A 21,965-nucleotide genomic window follows, 5' to 3' on the forward strand; every position below is an offset into this window, starting at 1 on the left:
ATCCATCTTCCTTTTGTCTTAACTTATCCTAATTTTGATTCTTACTCGCTATCTTTCATTTATTTTTAGTAGTTGTTTCTATTAGGCTCCCATTTGGTCCCCTGGTCTTAGGAGCCTTACATGTTCTTGGGATGTTTCTTCTTGGTTCCTGGTTCTTGGAGGAACAGATCTCTTCTAATTTCAGGATGCCCGTGTTGAACATGCAGATGCTTTCCTTTCCACTGTGGTCCTTTCAAGCTTGATTCTTTGGCTTGACTTTGTAACTTATATAGCCTGTGTGCCTTGAAGTGACTAATTTTGGCTAACCAGCCTGTGTTTATTTCCTATTGCTGTCATAACCAATTATCAAACCTAATGCTTAAAACAGATTTATTGTCTTACAGTTTTGTAGGTCATACGTATGACATGGATCTTGTCAGGCTAAAATCAAAATTTGGGGGGATGGGATCTGTGTCTGATCCCATCCTGAGACCCGATCTCCTTTCAGGAGGCCGTAGGGGAGGATCCATTTCCTTACTTATTTCTATTGGCAGAATTAATTTTCTAGCAGCTGTGGGATTGAGATCTCTGTTTTCTTGCTGGTTGACAACTGAAGAACATTCTCAGCCTGTAGAGCAACCAGATTCCTTGGCTCATGGCCCCCTTTCATCCATAGATAATAGATACCTGTGGATCTCTATTATCTGTGGATACCTAGGATAATCTCATCTCAAATTCCATAATCTTAATCACATTTGCGAAGTTGTCTCTGCCACATAAGGTGAAATATTTTTAGGGTCTGGAGATTAGGATGTGGACATCTTTGAGGGACCACTTTTCTATCTACTTACTACTTTTCAGTGAGTCTGAATTTTTTCATTGCTAGCTAAAGTGGTCATTTAGGATAGCCTCCTGAACATCCATGCTGTTCAAAATGTGAACTGCTATCATGTGTTTTTCTTGTTGTGTGGTTGACTTTTAATTCTCTCATGGTCATTTAGCAAATAATGAATGCCTAAACTGTTCAGGTAGTGCCCTAGACCAAGACCCATTTGTTATCTTCAGGGAGCTCAAGGTTTCTGACACACTTGCTATAAGGGAAGCTTAGAGATAGTGCTAGGAAGATTCAGAGAAGTGAGGGAGAGGTTACATTTGTGTTTTCTTTGCCTAGTCAGAGATGAACTAACCTTCTTCCTTTTCTAAAATTAAAGGTTTCCTTTAATCTTGACCCACCTACTTTTTCCTTTTCCTGTCAGCTGCCCTTGAGTTGTTCTTCATCCTGCCTTCTGAGAGATACACTAGTGTTAGAGAGGTGACTCAGACTTCATATTTGCAGCCCCACCTACTTCCCAGTTGGGAATCTTCCGGGTTCCCTCTAGTTTCTTATTGGTAGGCATTCAGTTACTGTGTTGCTACAGTCCCTTCTGGCAGGCATTCACTTAATTACCATGTTTCTGTTGTCCTGTTAGTCATTCACTCAATCACAGTATTTCTTAGAGTCTCTTCTCATGGACTTTCATTCAAGTGTTGCTGGAGTCTCTGCTGACCAGGTATTTGTAGCTAGAGAGTCTGTAGAAGTCCATTGGGTCTGAGATGCTTCATTTGTATGAACAGTAAAGTCTTGCTCACAAAGATCTTGTGATCATCTAGCTAATACTTGAATGACTTATGTGCTATGCGTGGTGCATGGGCCTCTAGGAGTTCCTCTAGGAGTGGTTGGTTGGCCAACTTGGGGTTGGGGGGGTTCCCATTTGGTGAATGGCTTGGAGGGCAGAGAGCTCTTATGGTGACTCCCTTCCTCCCCTCCACTCCCCCACCCAGCTCTGCATGGTCTCTCTGAGTCTCTTCAGGACCCTCCTGAACCTCAGCTGTGAGGATGTCCTGCTGCAGCTGGTTCTCAGGTATCTGTTGGGGCAGGGCTGAGGGATGGCTGACCCTGAAGCCTCAGAGTCTTGTGCATTGCTGGGGCAATGGGCTGTATTGGGGTTGCTCATGAGTTTCCACTTAGAGCCTGGCTTAACCATACAGTTTCATTGGCCTGATGTTCTTCTAGGCCCTGTCCTTCCTTCCTGATCTACCCTGTGTCCCCTTTGTGTTGTCTTTCTCAGGTATCTTGTTCCATGTAACCACGTTATGCTGAGCCAGAAGCCAGCTGTGCGTGATGTAGACCTATATGGACGAGCAGCTGACAAGTTTCTCTCCCTAATCCCTCGCTGTTGTCGGCACCACGCCCCCAGCCCACCTCGTCCAGAGCATGCCTCATGGGCACGAGGTGGGCCTAGCAGAGAGACAGGGAGAAGGGAGGACATCACGGGTATGGCCTGGGTTCTGGGGGAGCGTAACAAGGATGGGCTGGGGTGAGGGGAGGAAGATGGCCATGAATGACATTCTGTCTTTGGGGAGGTTGATGAGGGTGTCTTGCAGGGAGGATCCTTAACACTCACCAAAGAAAATTAGAGTGGGACTTCTGGGCAAAGCTATTCTTGTTCTTCTCTCTAGTCGTATACTCTTCCTGTTTCCATTGTTTCTTCAGTGGTGATGGTGGTGAGTGGGAGTGGTGGATGAGGATAAGGTTAATTAGGAGGTTGGAGAGTTAGCTGTCTGAATAGGTTCAGTGTTTCTGCCTTCTTATTGTCTTCTTTCTTAGTCTCTCGAGGTGTCTTATCTCTCCTCCTGAACCTATGTCTCCTTGATTTCTCTTATATTTTTTCCCTTTGCAGGTCCTGGAAGCCCAAGTGTGGACTCCTCTTCTGTGGTGACAGTACCCCGGCCCTCCACACCATCTCGTCTGGCTCTCTTCCTGCGGCAGCAGAGCCTGGGTAGCTCTGAGTCTCCAGGCCCAGCCCCTTGCTCACCAGGGCTTTCTGCATCCCCAGCCTCCAGCCCTGGCCGATGGCCTACCCCTGCAGAGGAGCCTGGAGAGCTGGAAGACAATTACCTGGAGTATCTGCGTGAGGCACGTCGTGGTGTGGATCGCTGTGTCCGAGCCTGTCGTACCTGGTCTGCCCCCTATGATGGCGAGCGGCCCTCTCCTGAGCCCAGTCCTTTTGGCTCCCGGACTAAGAAACGCAGCCTACTGCCTGAGGAGGACAGGAACAATGTGGGGGAAGGGGAGAAGGAAGAGCTGGGGAGTAGGGGGCTGGCTGGGGGTGCAGGGGAGGGCCCTGGTCACCTGCCCCCTCTCCAGCTCAATGGAGTGCCAGGATCATGGCCTGAGGGGGCCAAGAAGGTTCGTCTGGTGCCAAAGGAGGGAGTTGGGGAACTGCTAGAGGGCACCTCCGAGGGCATGGCAGGACTGGAGGGCTTTGGGCAGGAGCTCCGGGAGCTAGAGGTGGCATTGAGCAATGGGGGAACTGGCTCAGAGTCCCCCTTAGAACCTCCACTGCCCCTTGAGGAGGAGGAGGCCTATGAGAGCTTCACCTGTCCCCCTGAGCCCCCTGGACCCTTCCTCAGCAGCCCTTTGCGGACTCTCAACCAACTGCCAAGCCAGCCCTTCACTGGTAAGCTACTTAGCCTAGGCCTTCCCTTCTGTGTACTCTTTGCATGTTCTCGACATGTTTGTGCTGGTTTCTTGGACCTCTTGGCCATGTCATTTCTGTGTACTTGCCTAGTCCCTTATCCATCCTGCTTGCATCACTTCCAGATACATGTCATGTCATACTTGTGTCCCTGTGTCTGTCTGTATGTCTTTCATGCTTGTGCTGGTTTGAGTATTGACTTATATCTGAGCCTTGTATGTCTGTCCTATGTGCATGTTCCTCCTCTTTCCTTAGTCTGGCCATTTCCTGTGATTTGTAATTAGGATATTCTGTGTTTGGTGTTTCCTGGTGAATCACAACAATATTTCTGAACCATATGGAAGATATATGTGCTGTCCTGTATGGAGAGGCACCTGTAAACACTCTCTATGCCATTCCCTCCAGTGTGTCTGGGTATTCGGTTTTCTGTCAGCTCTCCTGGGGCCTAGGGTTAACCTTCTGGTATTTTTCTCCCTACTCAGCTCCTTCCTCCCCATCTCTTTAAAGAAGAACTTGATTTCAAGTTGTTCCTGTTCACTTCCTTGTACCTTCTTGGTTACCATGACTGTCTACTAGCACTAAGACTGTCTTAAGCAGATGGGGTGCAGTCTCTTCGAAGGCAAATGACAAAACGTGGCCCTGAGCTCCCTGGTGGAGTTCATTTGGACTCTCAAGGATGCCCTGGAGCTAGACTTGATCTGAGTGGTTGGACTAACTCCTCTTTGTTTTTGTATGAGAGCCAGCTTGCCCCGCCATTCCAAACCTCAGGCCAGGAAAACCAGAAAACCAAACAAAAAACAAACCCACCTCTGAGAAATAATGGCTAAGGCTAAGATCACAGGCCTTGGATTATGCATACCTTACGTTTCCATCTCTGCTATAGATGCATATAAATCATTTACTACAATTATGGCACATTGTGAGAACTCAGCAAGTGGTAGCTTTTCACTAGGATCTCTGGGTGCATAGCAGATTTAAGTTGACTAAGGCAAACACTCATCTTCCAGTTGTTCATAGGTTCATAGTCAGATTGTCATGCCTTGATAAGTTCGTGTCCTGACTGGGCCTGGGAGATGCTGGCCATCCTGCTCATATAGCACCAGGGCTTCTGCCATGGAGTTGTGCCAATTCCCTCTTGCCTCCTACAAAAAATCTGTCTTTCCATTTATTTAGCCTCTGCTCTATTCCTTTCAGCTCAGTACCACCAGGCGGTAACGTGCAGGTTTTACCACACTCTTGAAGTATTAGTTGAAGCTTTTGTCTTGTTTTCCTTTGGTAAACTTATCTGAGCTTTTCGAATTTTTTTGTTTTTTTGGGCAAGAAAATTCCAGGAAATGAAAGGAATAGGACAAAATTATGGGGTATCTTAGGACTCTGTTAAGCTAGAGTTGTTTTGAAGCTAATGTTAGACATGTGCCCCTGGAGTGAAAAATGTTTTAGGATCTTTTTCAGGATTCACTCCATCCTGCCCTCCATCATTCTTCTGTCTCAATTCATAGTACAGTTCTTAGATATACTCCCTTTCGCCAAAAAAATCACTGATCAGAAGGACTTGATGGCTATAGAGGCCTACTGCTGGTGATCTGGCTTAGCTGAGGTCAGTTTTCCCAGTGGATAATACTGATCCTTTCCCTTCCCTTCTCTCCCACCAAAGGGTCTGTCCTCAGTCAGTTTCTCTGCCCCTGCACTAAGCTATCCTTTTACTACATATTCTGTTCCACCTTCTTGGTTCCCAGCTTCTGAAAGACAAAACTGATGTCTTCTCTGGTCCTCCAAAGATTTTTTTTCCCTAACTTTAAATTGGCTCACATAGTTACTTTGTCTTTGCAACACCGTCTTCTAGCTTTCTTTCTGAGCAGGTTTAGTGTTATCCTCCGTTTTTTGTGGAACCTATTTCTTTTTGGACCTCTTTATCAACCTATTTGTTCTTCTGTTGTGCCTCTTGGGTGAGTCTTTTATAAAAACAGAGTATGTAATTGTATCTACGATTGTAATTGAACAGTTAAAATTTGCCATATCTGAGGCTAAATGCTTTATATTGATAACTATTCATCACCTTATGAGGTAGGTATATTTTCCTATTTTATGAACTAGGAAATAAGGCTTGGAAAGTTTTGACCTGTCCAAACTAGTAAAGGGCAAAGCCAATGAAACCAGATCTCTCAGACTTCAGAGCCTAAGATCTGGCTCGTCAGCTTGAATGTGTGTAAAGCTGGCATCTGGAATCTTGTGGGTCCATATGGTGTCTGCCATCTTATTTCCTCCAGAATAGGTGGCCACAGGATATTTAAACATACCCAGAGGCTGACATACAAAAAATTTTCATCTGGTGGGGGTCTCTTGTTTTGGGGAGGAATGCGTGTGACGTGCATTGTGTTCAGGCCTTGTATCCTTGTGCCCACCTCCCCCCCAACCCAGGCCCCTTCATGGCTGTGCTCTTTGCCAAACTCGAGAACATGCTGCAGAACTCCGTCTATGTCAACTTCCTGCTGACGGGGCTGGTGGCCCAGCTGGCCTGTCACCCCCAGCCCCTGCTCCGCTCTTTCCTGCTCAACACCAACATGGTCTTCCAGCCCAGTGTCAAGTCCCTGCTGCAGGTGTGCGATGCATGCATGCGTGGGTGCGTCCAGGCTCCATGGTGGGCCTGGCCCGCAGCTGGAGTGACCGTGGGTGGGCTGGGAACAGGTCCAGTGGGACTAGAAAGGACTGTATCAGTCTAGAGGTGCTCAGAAATGTCATGAAGGTGTGCTTCATAGGTGCTGGGCTCTGTGAAGAATAAGATTGAGAACTTTGCGGCTTCCCAGGAGGACTTCCCAGCACTGCTATCCAAAGCCAAGAAGTACCTCATTGCCCGTGGCAAGTTGGACTGGGCTGAGGGCCCTGCAGCAGGACCTGCCCCGCGCCGTTCTGATCCCCTAGGTGAGGCCTATCCCACCACACCTGCACCTGCCCTCCCTAAATAGCCTATTAACCCAGGTTAATTGAACTCTTATTAAGAGTGAAATGTGCCAAGACCTGGTGAGTTATAGAAAATTGAGTCTTCATGTTTGTTTTCAGGCTTCTGGTCAGAGGATAGAACATAGTTCTATCTATTAAGAGCCAGATGAGAAGTTCTAGCAAAAACTACTCTAGAATTTGGGGACAAGAAAGAGGACAGAGTAGTCTCTAGGTTGCGATATTATTACAGCTTTGTAAAGGACATGACATTTGACATGGGCCTTGAGAGCTGGGTAGGACTTAAGTAGGCAAAGGAGTGGGGAATCTTTTTTTTTCAGGAGAGATCCTGGACTGTTTAGTTGGAGTAGGGGATTTAAAAGATGGTGGTTGGTAGTAAGGCTAGAGAGATTTGGCTGGAGCTCAATTTCTCAGAGTAGAAGTTGGGATGTTTTAGGCAGTGAAAAACCACTGGAAGTTCTAAATCTGGAAGTGGAGAGATTACTATGTTAGCTCAGATGAAGTCAAGCTAGGAGAAAAGAGTCAGGAAGCATCAGGAGGCTTCTGCCATATGTAGATGTTACCAGGGAGGCTTGAATTAGAATAGTGGACATGGAAGGGAAGCATTTAATGAGGCAGAAATGAGAAGGAAGTGTTGGTAGAGTTTGGTGAGTGGTGTAAGGAAGGAGGAAGAATTAAATGTGGTTATGAAGTTTTAAATCTAGACTTTTCGCTTAACAAGTATCTTGAACATTTGCCATGTGTGCCGGGCATTGTCTTTGGTACAGGGAATTCAGGGAGGTACAAGATGTTAATTTCTGCCTTCAAAGAATGTACAATCTGGAGAGTGACTAGAGGAATGTAATACCAGAAGTAGGAAGGTCCTAAAGGTGTTGGGAGTAATGGGATCTAGAACAATAGAAAAGGATTAACTTTGGACAGGAAAAGGCTTTTTGTTTTTCTCCCTTTGAGGAAAATGAGCAGAGAGCAAGAAGGAACTGACAGGTGCCAGTGTAGTTGTGAAGTATAGAGGAGAAAGGGATTTCACATCATTCTTTATTTACTAATCAAAGTAGAAGGCAAAATGATACGCTGAAAGCAGAGGTGGAGGCTTAATGAGAAAAGTGTACGGGTTGGGAAGAGAGTACCACAAAAGTTACTGCACAGCTGTGAAGTCTCAGGTAAAGTTCTTTTGCATGATTTCTTCATGGTCTAGTATTGTAAATATTTCTTCCTTCTACAGTTCTGGTGCTGGGGTCACTGTAGAGGGGCCAGGTAGACAAGGTAGACAAGACACAGTCTAAGCCCTTAAGCTCACAGGTTAGTGTGTGAGGTAGAAGACATAGAAATAAATTAAGTATGTTGAGTTAAGGGAAGTAAAATTGGGATTCAGTGGAAGACAAATCAAGAGGAGGCTTCCTAGAGAAGTGGGGATTATAAAATTTCACCTAGAATGATGAAAAAATTAGGGAGAAGAAAATTTAGGCAGAGAGAGCTACAGGTGCATGAAAAGTGCCTGGAGGGTTCCAGGGTGATAGATGTGGATGCAAAAGCAAGATGGGGTGTGGAGAGTTTGACAAGAAATTGTAGGAGTGTGAGCCTGATTGTGAAGGACTCTGAATGCCAAATTTAATAGATCGGTATAGTATTTCTGTAGCCAGTATTAGATGTAGGAAATGGGAATTGTTATTAGAATCTAGGCCTTTATAGTAGATATGGATCCAGACCCAGAAATCTAGGCAGAATGTTAGAGGCAAGAGGACATTGTTTTGAATGGCTCACTTGAGTCTAAGCTGACTTGAAATTGACTGCAACCAGTGGGAGAGAGGCTTTGGTGCAGGACAGGGGCTGGTGAATGGTGAAGTGGTGAATGGTGAAGAGCAGATTTTGGAGGGACAGTAGAGTATGACAGAAGTGAAATTGTCACTGAACTATAATTGCATATATAGCCCCTGTGGGTATTGTAGGAGCAGAGGATGTGGATTGGGTGTTATAGATAAGCTGGGAAAGAGGTGGTTGACTGGTTCGGAAGGGTGATGGGAAGCATGAAATCAGGGCATGCTGTAGACAGAGGAGAAATAGCTTGGTGGTGGTAGATTAGTGATTGGAAAGAGGAGAATTCATCAGGGTCAGAGGGCATGGAGAAGGAATGATCTTAACTGGGAATGAAGTGGCTAAAGTGTTGATTGGTTAAAGACTGAGAAGGATGGTTGGCTGGGTGGGGAGGCTGGATAGAGGGAAAAAGGCTGGGCAGGTAGTATTTTTGGTGTTAGAGTGAGAAAGAACTCCTCACTCTAGTCCTCAGAGTCAACTTCAGGGATGGGACAGGAAATGGTACCTGAGGTTCATTTCTGGTCCATTTTGTCCTTTTTTCCATTTCCTCAGAACCCTAAAGAAGTCCAAGAACCTAGGGGGTGGGGGAATCTCCCCTCTCAGTCCAAGGGAGGTTCCTTGATCCCAGCACCTTCATGATACCCCTGTTTATTCCCAGTGAAGAGCCGGAGGCCATCCTTGGGGGAGTTACTCCTGCGGCATGCACACAGTCCAACCAGGGCCCGGCAGACGGCACAATTGGTCCTTCAGCCTGGGCGAGACGGAGCAGGACTTGGCCTAAGTGGGGGCTCCCCTGGGGCTTCAACTCCAGTTCTACCTGCCCGGGGCGGGGCCCCTGAACGCCAAGGTGAGGCTCTTCGAGTCAAGAATGCTGTCTACTGTGCAGTCATTTTCCCTGAATTTCTCAAGGAGTTGGCTGCCATCTCCCAGGCTCATGCCGTCACCTCACCTTTCTTGTTGGAGACTTCAGAGGAAGGATCTGGCCCTCTCATCTCAGGCTATGGGCCCCTCAATCCTTAACTTTCTTCCATGGACAATCAGGGCCATGGGTGGCCTGGGCCCGGGCTGGGGCTAGGGCACAGGCTCCTTTTTATGTTTCGAGGCAGTGGCAAAAGGACTTTTTAATTTATTTCAGATGAATGTTTTATGGAGAACTTGTTGCAATATGTATAAAAGGGAAATCTCTATTCTGTGCTCATTTTTCTTTCCCATTCTTTTTCTGTGGGGCTGGGGCCCCAGAAAAGGTTGTATATAGTGGGGGAGGTGGTCAGGAGTATTTTCTCTTTGGTGAGGACATTGCTGCCAAGGTTTCAAGGTACCCCTTATGCCCTTAGAGGGTGAAGGGACTCTTCCCTCTTCTCTGGATCCCAGAAGGAATAAGCAGCATGGGCCCAGGATGGTTTGGGGGAGCAGCAGCTGATGTTTATTAGAGACCAGTACCCCTATGCCAGATCTTGGGGGCTTTGCCCCCGGAATCTTTTGCTTCAGCTTCAGTCGTCGCTGTCGAACTCTGAGGATAGACCCTGCAGCAGGGGCAGGGACATGGAGTGCCCGTCGGGGTCCCTGGGGCCCCCACCCTGGGCTCCTGGTGGAGGGCTGCGGGGGCTGAAGAGCCAGTTCTCTGCCAGGGTTGGGGATAGTCACAGCTTGACTTATAGCTGGTCTTTTTCCTCCCTAGCTTTTCCCTCTAGTCCTTTGTGCCATCCCAATCCCCTTACCAGGGCCTTCTTATTCCATCTCACCCTCCCCGGGCTCCCTCATTCCATCTTTTTCACCAGAGCCCTGTGCTGAGTAATGGATTCCCCACATACTTAATTCTCATGCCTTCTCCCTCCTTCGCTTTGTCCCTCCCATCCATCTTATCATCATTTCCCCCTAGCAGTACCTGACAGTATCTGGGGCCCCCTCCGGAAGGGGTTTCGGCCCTTGTAGGAGAATCTGGTGGGTTTGCCCTCTGGCCCTTCCTGGGGAGGTGGTGTAGGTGGAGCTGGGACAGGTGGGGGCACATCAGCAGCTTCAGGTGTATCAGCAGGTGCTGATGTGGGGGCCAGAGGTGGCATGATGCTGAGGTTGGGTCTGACCCAGTTGGCCCCATGGAGCAATGGGTCTTTAGTCAGAGGCTTCTGTGGTCCCAGCACGCCCTTGGACTGCAGTGAAAACTTGAGGCAGGAGAAGGCAACAGGTAATGACCGATGTAGCTGGAGGAGCTGGGGCTCATGGGCTGTAGGCATCAGCCCCAGCTGCAGCCAGGAACAAGAGAAGACCTGGTAGATGACATAGATGCTGTGGGTGCTTCGGAGCCAGGAAAGAGTCTGCTGTAGGCTCACCTGCCCTGGTGGCAGCAACAGGAAGGCAACCTTCTTGCGCAGGCCACCCATATGTAGGCGGATCTTGCATGGCTGCCCATCCAACATTCGCATCTCTTCATAGGCTATCTCTGCTTGGCCATTTGGTGAGTATTCCCGAGTGCAGTGGGCGAAGGCACCCTCAGATCCTGCCTGCTCCAGGAGGCTTGGTAGTGGCCCCACTGGTTTCAGTGCCCTCCGACCCTGCCGACCTGGCAAAGCCAGGCGGGTATGGGCTGGGCGGGACTGTTTTACCAGCACACCCAGTAGGTCATAGCAGACTGCATCTGACAGGAAAGGGACTGCTACTGCATTGGGCCCAAAGTGCTCCTCGATGACCTGCAGGTGGCCAGTTTATAGGTCAGGGACTTAGGGTCAGAAGTTAACTGGTTGCCTACTTTAAATTGACCCCCAGTGTTCACTGTTCAGTTACATCTCTATAGTGTTCAGATTTGTGCTTTCTGCTTATCTCCCAGCTCTCCTGCAGCAAAACTTTGAATGTCTACATGTCAAACTATCTAGGTAATGGGAAAACATAAAAGAATGAGACTTTGTCTTTGTCCTGATATAGTTTAGTCTAATGGAGAAGACAAAAATGTAAACAGCTATGTAAAATATTAATAGAAAGCAAGATGTGAAGGAGATAAGAAGTGATTGAACAGTCTTTACCTTTCATAGAAACAGGATCAAGGAAGGTTTCTAGATGGTGATACTTGAGTTTTGAAGGAATTATCTAGGTAGGAGAATGGTCAATTCAGGCATAAGAGTCAGCCAGTGAAAAAACTTGAATTTATAAACCAAGGGGGGCACATTTAGGAACACATAATTTTATAATGCTTGTGTGTATGGTATGAAGAGGGAAAGGCACACAGGAACTAGATTATGAAAGGCTTGTGTGCGTGTCAAGTGAATTGCCCTGAAGGCAGTGGGAAGCTGCTTGAAGGGCTCTGGGTAGGAGGAACAGGATCAGATAGGTGTTTTTGAAAGCTATTTTTTTTTTTTTTTTTTTAAATTGAGTCTCCTTTGTTGCCTAGGCTGGAGTGCAGTGGTGCGATCTTGGCTCACTGAAACCTCTGCCTCCTGGGCTCAAGTGATTGTCCTGGCTCAGCCTCTTGAGTAGTTGGAACTACAGGCACCCACCACCACACCTGGCTTATTTTTTGTATTTTTAGTAGTGATGGGGTTTCACTCTGTTGCCTAGGCTGGTTTTGAACTCCTGAGCTCAGGCAGTCCACCTGCCTCGGCCTCCCAAAGTGTTGAGATTACAGGTGTGAGCTACCGCGCCTGGCCAGAAAGCTAATTTTTAATAGGAAGGCATAAAATAAGGGTGATAGATGAGCTAAGAGTATGGCAATACTCCAGGCAAGGCATGATAAGGTCCTGAACTAAAATAGAGGGGGAAGATACTAGAGATATTTAGGTTATAGAATTAGTAGAACTTGGTCACTTAGGAGATATGGAAAAAAGAATCCTCAGCGGTGCACGCTGGCTCATGCCTATAATCCCAGCACTTTGGGAGGCCGAGACAGGTGGATCACCTGAGGTCAGGAGTTGGAGATCATTCTGACTAACATGGTGAAACCCTGTTTCTACTAAAAATAGAAAAATTAGCCGGGCATGGTGGCACACACCTGTAATCCCAGCTACTTGTGATACTGAGGCAGGAGAATTGCTTGAACCTGGGAGGCGGAGGTTGCAATGAGCCGAGATGGCACCACTGTACTCAACAGAGTCTCAAGCAAAAAAGAAAAAAAGAATCTTCAAGGATTCTTCTTAGGTGACTGGTTACATGGGTGATGTCTTTAATCAATAGTAGGTTACACAGAAATAGATTCGGAATGTCCATTCTTTTACCATGTCTGTTACCTCATAGTATATACCTTCTACCCTAGCTGCAAGGGGTAGTTTTTATAGGGAATTTGAGGCCTCATATTTATAATGTTAGTTAAAGTATGCTTTCAGGGATTTTAATTAATTGTGTGTGTGTGTGTGTGTTTTGTTGTTGTTTTGTCATGGCCTTTTTGGGGTTGGTAACCCTGGAAAGTTTATTTTTCATGACTAACTGGGAAACATAAGAGCCTGTCTAGTAATTGTACTTAAGTATGGTTTCAACCCATTCAGGATTTTGTGGCTGACGTTTCTGGTTCTCTGCTCTACTAGGGAGCAAGGGCACACAGAGTTTCCTCTTAGGGCATCTCGTATATTTGAGCCCAGTGCTTACAGTGCTGTACTCTACTCCCTACCTCCAGGCCCAAATTCCGCATGGCTATGCCCGTACTGATGGCATTGCCCTCTTTGTTGGCCTTCTGGCAGAATTCACCAGTGGCTCCTTAAGGCTGATCTACTTTTTGCTACAAAGCTGTTTTGGAAGTACTGCCTCCTAGCATAAGAGGAAGGTAGCTAACTATGGAGTTGCATCTGCACCTTGGATAAGCTGAGGTAGCTTGTAGACTACTGTCTTGTCACCTGGCCAAAGGAATAACTGATGTTCTTTTGTGGTCTGCATGGGAGAGTTTCCCATTATTCCTTCTCCTTTGCTTCACTGGAACGCTTCCTTTTGGGTGGGGCTCTGAGAAGGACCAGTGGGGTTTCCAGGGGAGAGAGCAGAACACTGGTGGGTTGACATTTTTGGATGCAATGCTTGCGCCATGACCATGAAATCAGATGCACCAAGCATGACATCAGAATCTCACCGTAACTGCTCCTTTGGTGTCAAGGATCCTGCACAAGTAAGATAAATGGGAGTGTCTGTTGAAGAGCCCCCTCTGATAGGAGTGTGACATTTAAAATACCTGGTGCTTATTATCCAAGTTTCTGCTAAAAGGGTGAATCTCGGTTTACCTGGAGGCTCTTTATTCCCCATATGCTCTTCCTATATGCTGACAGGCATTAAGTTGCCTAATTCTAACTCTCCCTGACCTTGACAGCTCCAGTGGTTATCCTAAAATAGGAAAAATAAGGAGCTCAGCAGTTCTTTGTTAGGGAGACTGTGTTCTTGGTAGAATCACTATTTAAGACTACTATGTGCTCCTACAGAACTTTTGCTTCTGGATAGAAATTGTATGGACCTTAGGCCCACAAATTTAGGTTTTCCAGGGGCATCCCAGGAAAGTGATGGTGGAATATTGTTTTCCTAGATGTCCCTTGGTTCCATCGAATTCTGAATGTGGAGTTCTTGAGCCACATTCTGTTTAGCCAAATGTTTTACCATATGTTCAGTAAACTGTCAGTGGTTTTGGACACAGGAAACCAGGTCACTTAAAGGTGACCTAATCCTTGAATTTGCCCCATAATGCCAGTGATTTATCCTGCATATCTCTACTCCGATTTTCCTGACAATTTTCAGTTTAAATAGGATAATGAGTTTTTCTGATACTCAGAGATGGCATAGCTTTCTAATAGTGGGAGACTCTGTTTGTTTTCAGTCTAATTCTGCTTGATCTAGTCCAGGACCAACCTTCTACACTGCTGAAACCAGTTGCGCTAATACTTGGGAAGACCTTGAGTTCTCCTGATTTTGCTTCCCTGGGAAGCTGGCCTTTGTGGTAAGCAGCTACCCTATTTGGAATGGAAGCAGCATGCCATTAAATCTTCTTTGAGTGTGGTAGGCACTGCTTTAAGATTTTTTTTTTTTTTTTAAGCCTGGTAGGCTGACTTCTATGAATGTTATAAATTCACCTTCCTTCAAATCACATAGTCAGAATCTGATTCTAAATTATCTGATCTGAAATTTCCTGCCATCCAACCTGCAACTGAAAAGTGATTTGGTAGGATTTTTGGATACCTGCAACCCAGATACAGCTGAGATTGTCCTGCTCCTTAAAATATAAAAATCTGCCTCAAAATCCAAATTTCTTATTTTGTGGAAGTTAAGGTGGAGGAGATCTGTGAAAGAGTTTCAGATAAAATTCAGATTCTATAGGAAGCTGGTTCTGTAGGAAGTCCAGGTTCTAAGATTAGCCCTTATATCTCTTTGGCTTTATTTTTACTACTGCTTCTTTGAACTCTGCTCTAGAAGATTATTAGGAGTTCTCAAATATGAATTATTATTTTTCCTCTCCTTGTTTTTACAAATGCTCTACATTTAATTACTATTAAATTATTATATACTCACCACCCCCCTTCTCATTAATTCAGATATTTATTAAGTACCTTTTATTTGTCAGGTTCTCCTCTCCCTCTTTGTGTGAATAACTCCTGCTTGCCTAGCTAGAATGTCACTCTTTCCAGGAAGCCTTCCTGATCTCCTGTCTCACCCCTGACTTAGCGTGTCTCCTCTTTGTTCATAATTCCCTATACACTGCTTTTCAGTGAACGTTTTTACTATTTTTACAGTTGTCATTAAATGGGGGCAGTCCATGCCAATAACTTTACTGCAGTGCTTGGCACATATGGAAGCACTGAGTAAATGTTGGTTATTATTGTCTTCAGACTTCCCACCCCTTCCTACTCACAAGCTGCTCAGACCCATGGAGGTCATACTTTGTTACTTCCTCTTTAGCCTCCTTACTTCACCTACCTTATCCTTGATGAGGGTCCAGGTGGCATCAGCTTCATCCAATGTCAGCAGGTGGGGGGTACCCACCAACATGGTGGAGTATGGGAGGGATTGGGCCGGGCAGTGGCTGCTGCAGGAACCCCAGGTGGCCCAGGGAGGTGAGACCTGAGGTCTTGGGCTCTAAGCCATTGCATGACATCATAGAGGTCCTGCTAGATAATTGTGCCTTGGATAGGGGGAGGACAGTGACTTTCCTAGCTTCACTGCAGCGTGTAATTCATACTCTTGAGTCACTTATCCATCCTCCTGCATTAGGGAAAGAAAATGCAGGTGTCTGTTAGGGTGTGTTTATATATGTGTATGTGTGTGTGTAGTTCTTGGTCTGAGTTCTTTAAGGAAACAGGATCAGGTCTCTCCTCCCTTCAGCAGCATCTCTGAAGCAATTTACTATCTTAGCTGCAGATGCTTCTCTGTGAGGTTGGATTGGGGTCCTAAAGGACATGGGAGAAGTACAATCATGAGCCACATAACAATGTTTTGGAAAATGATATGTGACTGACAGTGGTCTGACACCATAAGAGTATATTGTCGTGTTTTTACTTTACTTTTTCTATGTTTAGGTATGTTTTGATACACAAATACCATTGTGTTACAATTTCTTATGGTATTCACTACAGTAACATGTACAGATTTGTAGCCCAAGAGCAATTGGCTATACCTTAGAGCCTACAGCCTAGGTGTGTAGTAGGCTATACCATCTAGGTTTGTGTAAGCACACTCTATGATGTTTGTGCAATGATAAAATTGTGTAAGGATGCATTTCTCAGAACATACCCTGTTGTTAAGCAATGCATGACTATGTAGATCAGGACTTATACTGAGAACCAAGCAGTGGTTCCCAACCTTGGCTGCACTTTGGAATTGCCTGGGAGCTTAAAAATTACTGGTGCCTGGATCAATTACTGGTGCCAGAGATTCTGATTTAATTGGTCTGGGGTGTGCCTGGGCATCACAATTTCTAAAAGCTCTTCAGGCAATTATAATGCATAACTTAGGTTGAAAACCATTATTAATGGGTGGGTTACAATTGCAGTGAAAACCAGGAAAATGTGTAGGAGGTTGCTGTGCTCAGCAGTGTGACAATGTGGAGGGTAAGAATATAATTGGGATAATGTTGCCTTAGTAACGAGAGAATCTTCAGGAAGGCAGAATTACGCAGGTAAATTTGAGGAAAAATTTCTTCATGCTCCACTCCATGTCCTAGTCTGATTTGTGCCTAGTAGCTAGATAAAAGCTGGAATATTAGCTATATGTTATCTCCTTTGCATCTTTGCCCAGAGATCTCAACTGTGTTTTGCTGAAGAAGAACCATTCTAGAGAGCCTTTCCTGTAGTTACTTTTCTACTCCATACCTTAGCTGTTCAAGGAGTCCTTTCTCTGAGTCCTTCTAGAGAATCTCCTTTGTGCCCAGGAAGACCTCTTTTGTGTAGGTGGTATCCTTGCCTAGCCCAGCCCTGCATAGCTCTGTAGAGCAGTCCCACAAAGTTGGCTGTCATCTGAGCTGGCTGAGGTGGTATGAGTGGGGGCATAGGCAAAGGTCCTGCAGTGGTGGGAAAGAGCGTTAGGAAAGTTTTCCTAAAGGAGATGTAACTGGCCTCGGGAGGGCAGATCTCCTTAGATAGAGCTATGGATATGGGTGCTGGGTCTTTGAGCAAAGGTTTTACAGTGGGTGTGGTCCTATTTTCCAAGAGAGGAATTAATATCAAATATTTCCAGGAGAGGAATTATACCAAATATTAATGTTGAGCTCTTTTGTGCTAGGGGCTGTGCCAAATACTTTGAATTCATTATATTAGTTAATCCATTTGGTATCCTCTTGAAGTAGTTACTACTGTTATCTCATTTTACAAGTAAAGAAATAGGCTGAGAGGTTAAATAATTATTTCAAAGCATATGATGAGTTTATAGAGGATCTAGGATTCAGGTAAAAGTCTGCTGGACTGAATCTTTAACTAATACATTCCTTTGGCTCACTTTAGTGTGTGGTGGGAGGAGTGAGTGCCAGATGGAAAGTACTAAGTGGTTTAGTGAAAAGGAAATGGGCAGGATAAGAGGAGCCACGATGAGCCAAATCAGAAACCCCAAGTTTCTTGTTAAGACAAGTGAAACCAAATCCCTTCCTTCTAATGCCCCTTTAACACATTTTGATTATGGTTGACAAAAAGAGGTCACCTGGTGTAGTATAGCTGCACCTCTGTTCTCTCCAGGGAATTCTGAGTGAGGCAGGTGGAGATAGAGCAAGAGAGAGACATACACAAGAACAAGAGACATAGATATGGGATAAAACTGACAAATGGCGCAAGGAGACAGAGATGTAGCGATATAGAGACAGTGAGAGTGACTGAGAGAGAATGGTGTACATCCAGATCCCAAGGAGATTCCAGAATGAGAAGGAGAGGAATGAGATTGGTGCAGGGATGGTGGACTGTGGTGACTTTACCACCGTGCAGTCTGCATATAACAAAATTGCCCTTGTACCCTTTGAATTTATACAAAAAAAAAAAAAAAAAAAAAAAAAAAGGACGAGGAGGATCTCTTTAGGACTTTTGGGAGAGGGACTCAGAGGGGAAATTGGGAGTGAAAACTTCTGTCTGATTACTCCTCAGTCAGAAGCCCATACATTCTTCTGCTGGCTGATTGTCATGATTCCCTAAGATCCCTAAATTCCCTACTGATCTACCCCAACACTAAGTCGGTCGGTCTTTCCTTTTGACTCAGAAAGACTGAGTCTAAAAGTTACTGAAGGAAAATGGATGGCAACTGGGTCCTGGATGGAGATGGTGAGCCTAAGGACTGGGCTCTTTGGGCCATGTCCTGCTTATAGGATTTGCCTCTGGTGTGGCGTGAGAGACAGATCATCTGTAGGGTATCTGAGAGTGATCTGAATGGAGAGCATGAGGGTAACAAACAGATGGATCTTTTTATCCAGAGAACATGAGGTTCTCAGTATGAACCTGTAGGGCAGTATAGAATAGTATTGACAGCAAAGACTTTAGAGTGATAAAGAGCCTTAACAAGTCTCTTCATGTCTCTCAGACTTCAAGATATATATATATATATATATCCTGTATTAAGGAATACCCCAGTGGGATTCAGGACAGTGCCCTATAATCAAACACATCAACACTTCTGAAGTTAGATGTATGAATATTCACACTAAATAAGATAAATAAAGATTATAAATAGGATCATGATGGTTGAGGTGTCAGGTTTTGGGCCAAAGTTATAAAAAATATTGTTTCTTCAGAGTTTTTTTTAAATTTTGGAATTATGGATGAGGGATTGTGGGCTTATAATTAATTCTCAGGTTGTCATGAGGAATGAGAGTGTGGTAAAACTCTTGAAACTATCATATGGCAGGTATGTATGCAATCTCAATTTGGAACAAGATACAAATGTCCAAGGGAGTGGATTTTTAGCTTGAAGGAAGAAAGTCGCTACAATGGACAACGTACAGCTCTGGAACCAGCTACCTTGAAAAGTTGTGCACAACCAGGAGTTGAAGGTGCCTTAGAAGAGAGTCTTCATGTAGTGGGAGGGTGACAGAATTCATTGTTTATGAATGTTGGCTGCAGATGATTTCCCTTTCGTGTATCCGAGGGGAAGGCAAAAAATCGTATACCTGTATATATGTGAGACACAGGATTATCACACATATTTATTTATAATCAATAAATATCTTACTGCATATATGCTTGTTCACATGTCAATTATTTTCTTAGGATAGATTTATTAAGGGGGAACTTATTTATTTATGAGACAGGGTCTCACTGTCACCAGGCTGGAGTGCAGTGGTGTGATCACAGCTCACTGCAATAAAGGGGAATTTAGAGTAAGAGAAGGATATGAACATCTTCAAGACTTGTGACTCATTAGGATTAGAATTGTGTCACAGTTATCTGCAAAATCATTGCTTGGAGGCCGTTTAAACTCAGAACCTCATGAAAAAAAAATTAGTCTTGAGAATGAATGAGCCCACACTTAGGCTGACTGTAGATTTCCTCTGTATCTAGTTGTGTGCAGTGTGATGATGCCTCTGAAAATCATACAGAGCTTCTGGACTCTTTAGTCCTTGTTATTGATGACCTGGTAAGACCCAGTGTGGCACCGGAGATGGCATCATCTTTTTCTGATCTGCAGCCTCCTTATCTGTGTGGTGTTCCGTGGTCCAGCTTGGTCCAGCTATCTGTGCTGAGCGGACTGGGTTGCTCTTCGCTTCAGGTTTTCCTGTCTAACTCCAGTACCTGTGGTTATGATAGTTTTCCTGGAGAGCTTGGGTTTGCCTTTGCAGTCTGCAGCTTTTTCTGATCTCATAACACTGACTCCCTGCCATATTATACTTATTATATTATACCTATTCTGAACTCCATGATGGTATTAAAGACCTTTTGTTATGTAATGTCCCTTCCAGTGTGGTGTCTTAGCTGAAAATGAATCCCCTGTTGGGCAACACCGCCACACTTCCTGTTCTTTCTCTGGCAGGTACAGAAGTGCGAAATGTTTCATTTATCATATTGCACTAACGTCATGTGCTTCTAATGATGTTGGCGAAGACAAATGGGGGTGCCGATGGGGATTTTATTTGGGGATTGTACCTTCTTGTTGAGGGTGCACAAAAGGGCAGATTGACAAGAAACCGTAGTAATGCAGCCTCAGGCAATCAGATGATGTGGCTGCAGTGATTTTCTGGGATATCAACATTTCTTTCAGTGGACCCCTGACCTCTGAAGCTGCAGTCAAAGGGGAAGAAGTTCTAGCTGTTAATTTTGGGGGCTTTGGTGGGAGTTGGGGTAAGGAAGAATAGTAATTACAGATGAGACCAAAAGAGGATTCTTTGAATTTGAAGTGGCCAAATTGGTACCACAGGGCACATTATTTAGATTATCAGAAGGTGGGAGACTAGCCTGTATAATAACTCGTTTCCTGAGGGCAGTCTGAAAACAGAATCTGGCTCCAGGAGTAGAGAGGGCTGTGATTTCAGACAGGTACCCAAGCACTTGACTCCAGGGACAGCGCCACCATCTGCAGCAGTGCCAAGCACATCCATCAAGTTTGAGATCTATAGAGGAGCTTTTGTGTGGGAGCATGGGAAGACTTAGACTGAAATAATGGAGGTGGCGAGCAGGAAGGGGAGTTAAGTTAGATCTTGTTTATTATGATCCTTCACTGATTTTTCCTGCATGGTAGTGTAGCCCCCTGACCTCTACCTCCTGCCTCCTCCCAAGCAGAATACATGTTTAAGTCAAAGTTTACAGATGCCAGTGTTGCACATAGTAGGGACTCCACAACAATTACCTGTTAAATGATGGTAACAGTCATATGCAGACAGTGGGATGAAGATAACATAATTCACACCCCCAGACTCCCCTCCGAGTGTCCCCTCACCTCCACTCTTAGGCTCCATTGTTACCACTGGACATTACAACGGGCTTTTTCTGAATGTGAAGGTGTCCAGGAGTTGGTTCCTGATCTGCTTGGTGCGGGCCCCATAGATGAGGAGGTTGAGGGCAGGTGGCAGCAGCAAGTAGATGTTGGAGAGAAGGATGTGCACAGGCTTTGGGACGGTGTGATGACCAAAGTGGTGTGTGAGGTAGGAGAAGAGACCAGGTATGTAGAAGGCCAGAATGACACAGATGTGAGAACTACATGTACCAAAGGCCTTGGCACAGGCCTCCCGGGTAGGCAGCTGCAGCACAGCATGGGCAATGAGTCCATAGGAGCCAGTGATACCCAGAATATCCATACCTGAGATGGCCAGTGAAAGTGCCAGACCATATAAATTGTTGACCCGTGTGTTACCCACCACCAGTTCTACCACCGCCATGTGTGCACAATAGGTATGGCCTATGGTTTTGGCTTGGAAGTGCTCAAACTTTGCCACCAGCAGTGGGAAAGGTACAACAATAGCCACAGCTTTCAGTGCCAGTGCCAAGGCTGCATAACCCACATGGGCTTTGGTGACCAGGACAGGGTAGTGCAGTGGACACCCTATTGCCACAGCACAATCACTGGCCATGGCCAAAAGCACACCTGATTCCATGGCAGTCAGTGCATGTACAAAGAACATCTGGACCAGGCACACAGCATATGGCACAGATCGGGGCCCAAGCCACAGCACAGCCAGTAACCCTGGGGCTATAGATGTGGCTAAGCCCAGGTCTGTGGCTGCTGGCATGGCCAAGAGTAGAAACATGGGCTGGTGCAGTGTGGAGTCTATCCACACCACTGCCAACAGTGCTCCATTGCCCAGCAGGGCCAGCAAATAAATGGGCCCAAAGGCCAGTGTCAGCCAAGTCTGGGCACTTCCTAGCCCTGGAAAGCCAGTCAGTATGAAGAAGGTTGGGTGTAGGAAGGTGGAATTGAGTTGTAGAGTTTCTGTCATTCTGTGGTGGGCACAACTTGAGGGCTCATGGGGGGCATGACTCCTGATAGGAAAGACAAGGGGAGAGATTTTGGGGGTGTCACAGTGGCACAAACCCATCCATGGCATATGTGTAGGAGTAGTGCAGGGCTGGGAGGATCACAGGGTTATAACTTTTGGTTAGTGGGGGTTTGGATGGATAATTAAAGTCGAAATTCTATCTTAGATAGGAGAATCCTTTGCTCCTAAAAGTTTATACGTATTGTAGTGGGAGGAAGGGGTAGTGAGGAAGAGGCTGCCTGCTGCAGTGGCTGGTATAGATAGCCAGAGAGAGCCTTCTAACTGGATGTCAGCAGAGGGTGGAGCGGAGATGAATACTTTTTTTCCTCAGGGTCCAAATAGAGTCAGTCTCAGTCTCTATGAGGAGAAAGCCAGTG

The 21,965-nt window shown here is 45.6% G+C and overlaps 3 protein-coding genes across 5 annotated transcripts in view; 1 reads left to right on the forward strand and 2 right to left on the reverse strand.

Annotated features, from left to right (window-relative positions):
• Positions 1 to 18,857, forward strand: part of FHIP1B (FHF complex subunit HOOK interacting protein 1B) — a 32,677-nt gene extending 13,820 nt beyond the window's left edge. Inside the window, exons 7-13 of one of the 3 annotated variants that reach the window (XM_024795005.2) lie at positions 1,801 to 1,880; positions 2,088 to 2,293; positions 2,700 to 3,479; positions 5,916 to 6,094; positions 6,254 to 6,416; positions 8,923 to 9,111; positions 18,528 to 18,857. In XM_024795005.2, coding sequence (XP_024650773.2) covers positions 1,801 to 1,880; positions 2,088 to 2,293; positions 2,700 to 3,479; positions 5,916 to 6,094; positions 6,254 to 6,416; positions 8,923 to 9,111; positions 18,528 to 18,586 — 1,656 coding nt within the window. In that variant the 3' untranslated portion in view covers positions 18,587 to 18,857. Of the gene's footprint in view, positions 1 to 1,800; positions 1,881 to 2,087; positions 2,294 to 2,699; positions 3,480 to 5,915; positions 6,095 to 6,253; positions 6,417 to 8,922; positions 9,452 to 18,527 lie in introns of those variants that run through there. The other 2 variants (XM_011752953.2, XM_011752966.2) reach the window with 2 other exon arrangements.
• Positions 9,665 to 15,277, reverse strand: C12H11orf42 (chromosome 12 C11orf42 homolog). Its single transcript, XM_011752969.3, has 3 exons — positions 15,129 to 15,277; positions 10,150 to 10,948; positions 9,665 to 9,885 (listed from the first exon to the last, which is right to left on the reverse strand). The coding sequence occupies exons 1-3, from the start codon at positions 15,198 to 15,200 to the stop codon at positions 9,755 to 9,757; spliced, it is 1,002 nt and encodes a 333-aa protein (XP_011751271.1). The 5' UTR covers positions 15,201 to 15,277; the 3' UTR covers positions 9,665 to 9,754.
• Positions 18,858 to 20,586: 1,729 nt separating the features above from the next.
• LOC105488675 (olfactory receptor family 52 subfamily W member 1) lies at positions 20,587 to 21,549 on the reverse strand. Its single transcript, XM_071075194.1, has one exon. The coding sequence runs from the start codon at positions 21,547 to 21,549 to the stop codon at positions 20,587 to 20,589; it is 963 nt and encodes a 320-aa protein (XP_070931295.1).
• Positions 21,550 to 21,965: the final 416 nt, after the last annotated feature.

The sequence above is a fragment of the Macaca nemestrina genome, chromosome 12 (assembly GCF_043159975.1).
Source record: "Macaca nemestrina isolate mMacNem1 chromosome 12, mMacNem.hap1, whole genome shotgun sequence".
In the NCBI taxonomy this organism is placed as follows: domain Eukaryota; kingdom Metazoa; phylum Chordata; class Mammalia; order Primates; family Cercopithecidae; genus Macaca; species Macaca nemestrina.

Coding starts and splice junctions, on each gene's coding strand:
- LOC105488675 (XM_071075194.1), bottom strand. CDS start 21,549: ATGACAGAAACTCTACAACTCAATTCCACCTTCCTACACCCAACCTTC.
- C12H11orf42 (XM_011752969.3), bottom strand. CDS start 15,200: ATGTTGGTGGGTACCCCCCACCTGCTGACATTGGATGAAGCTGATGCC. Junction 10,949..15,128: donor GGACCCTCATCAAGGATAAG/GTAGGTGAAGTA, acceptor GGCCACCTGCAG/GTCATCGAGGAGCACTTTGG. Junction 9,886..10,149: donor GGGGCCCCAGATACTGTCAG/GTACTGCTAGGG, acceptor CAACCCTGGCAG/AGAACTGGCTCTTCAGCCCC.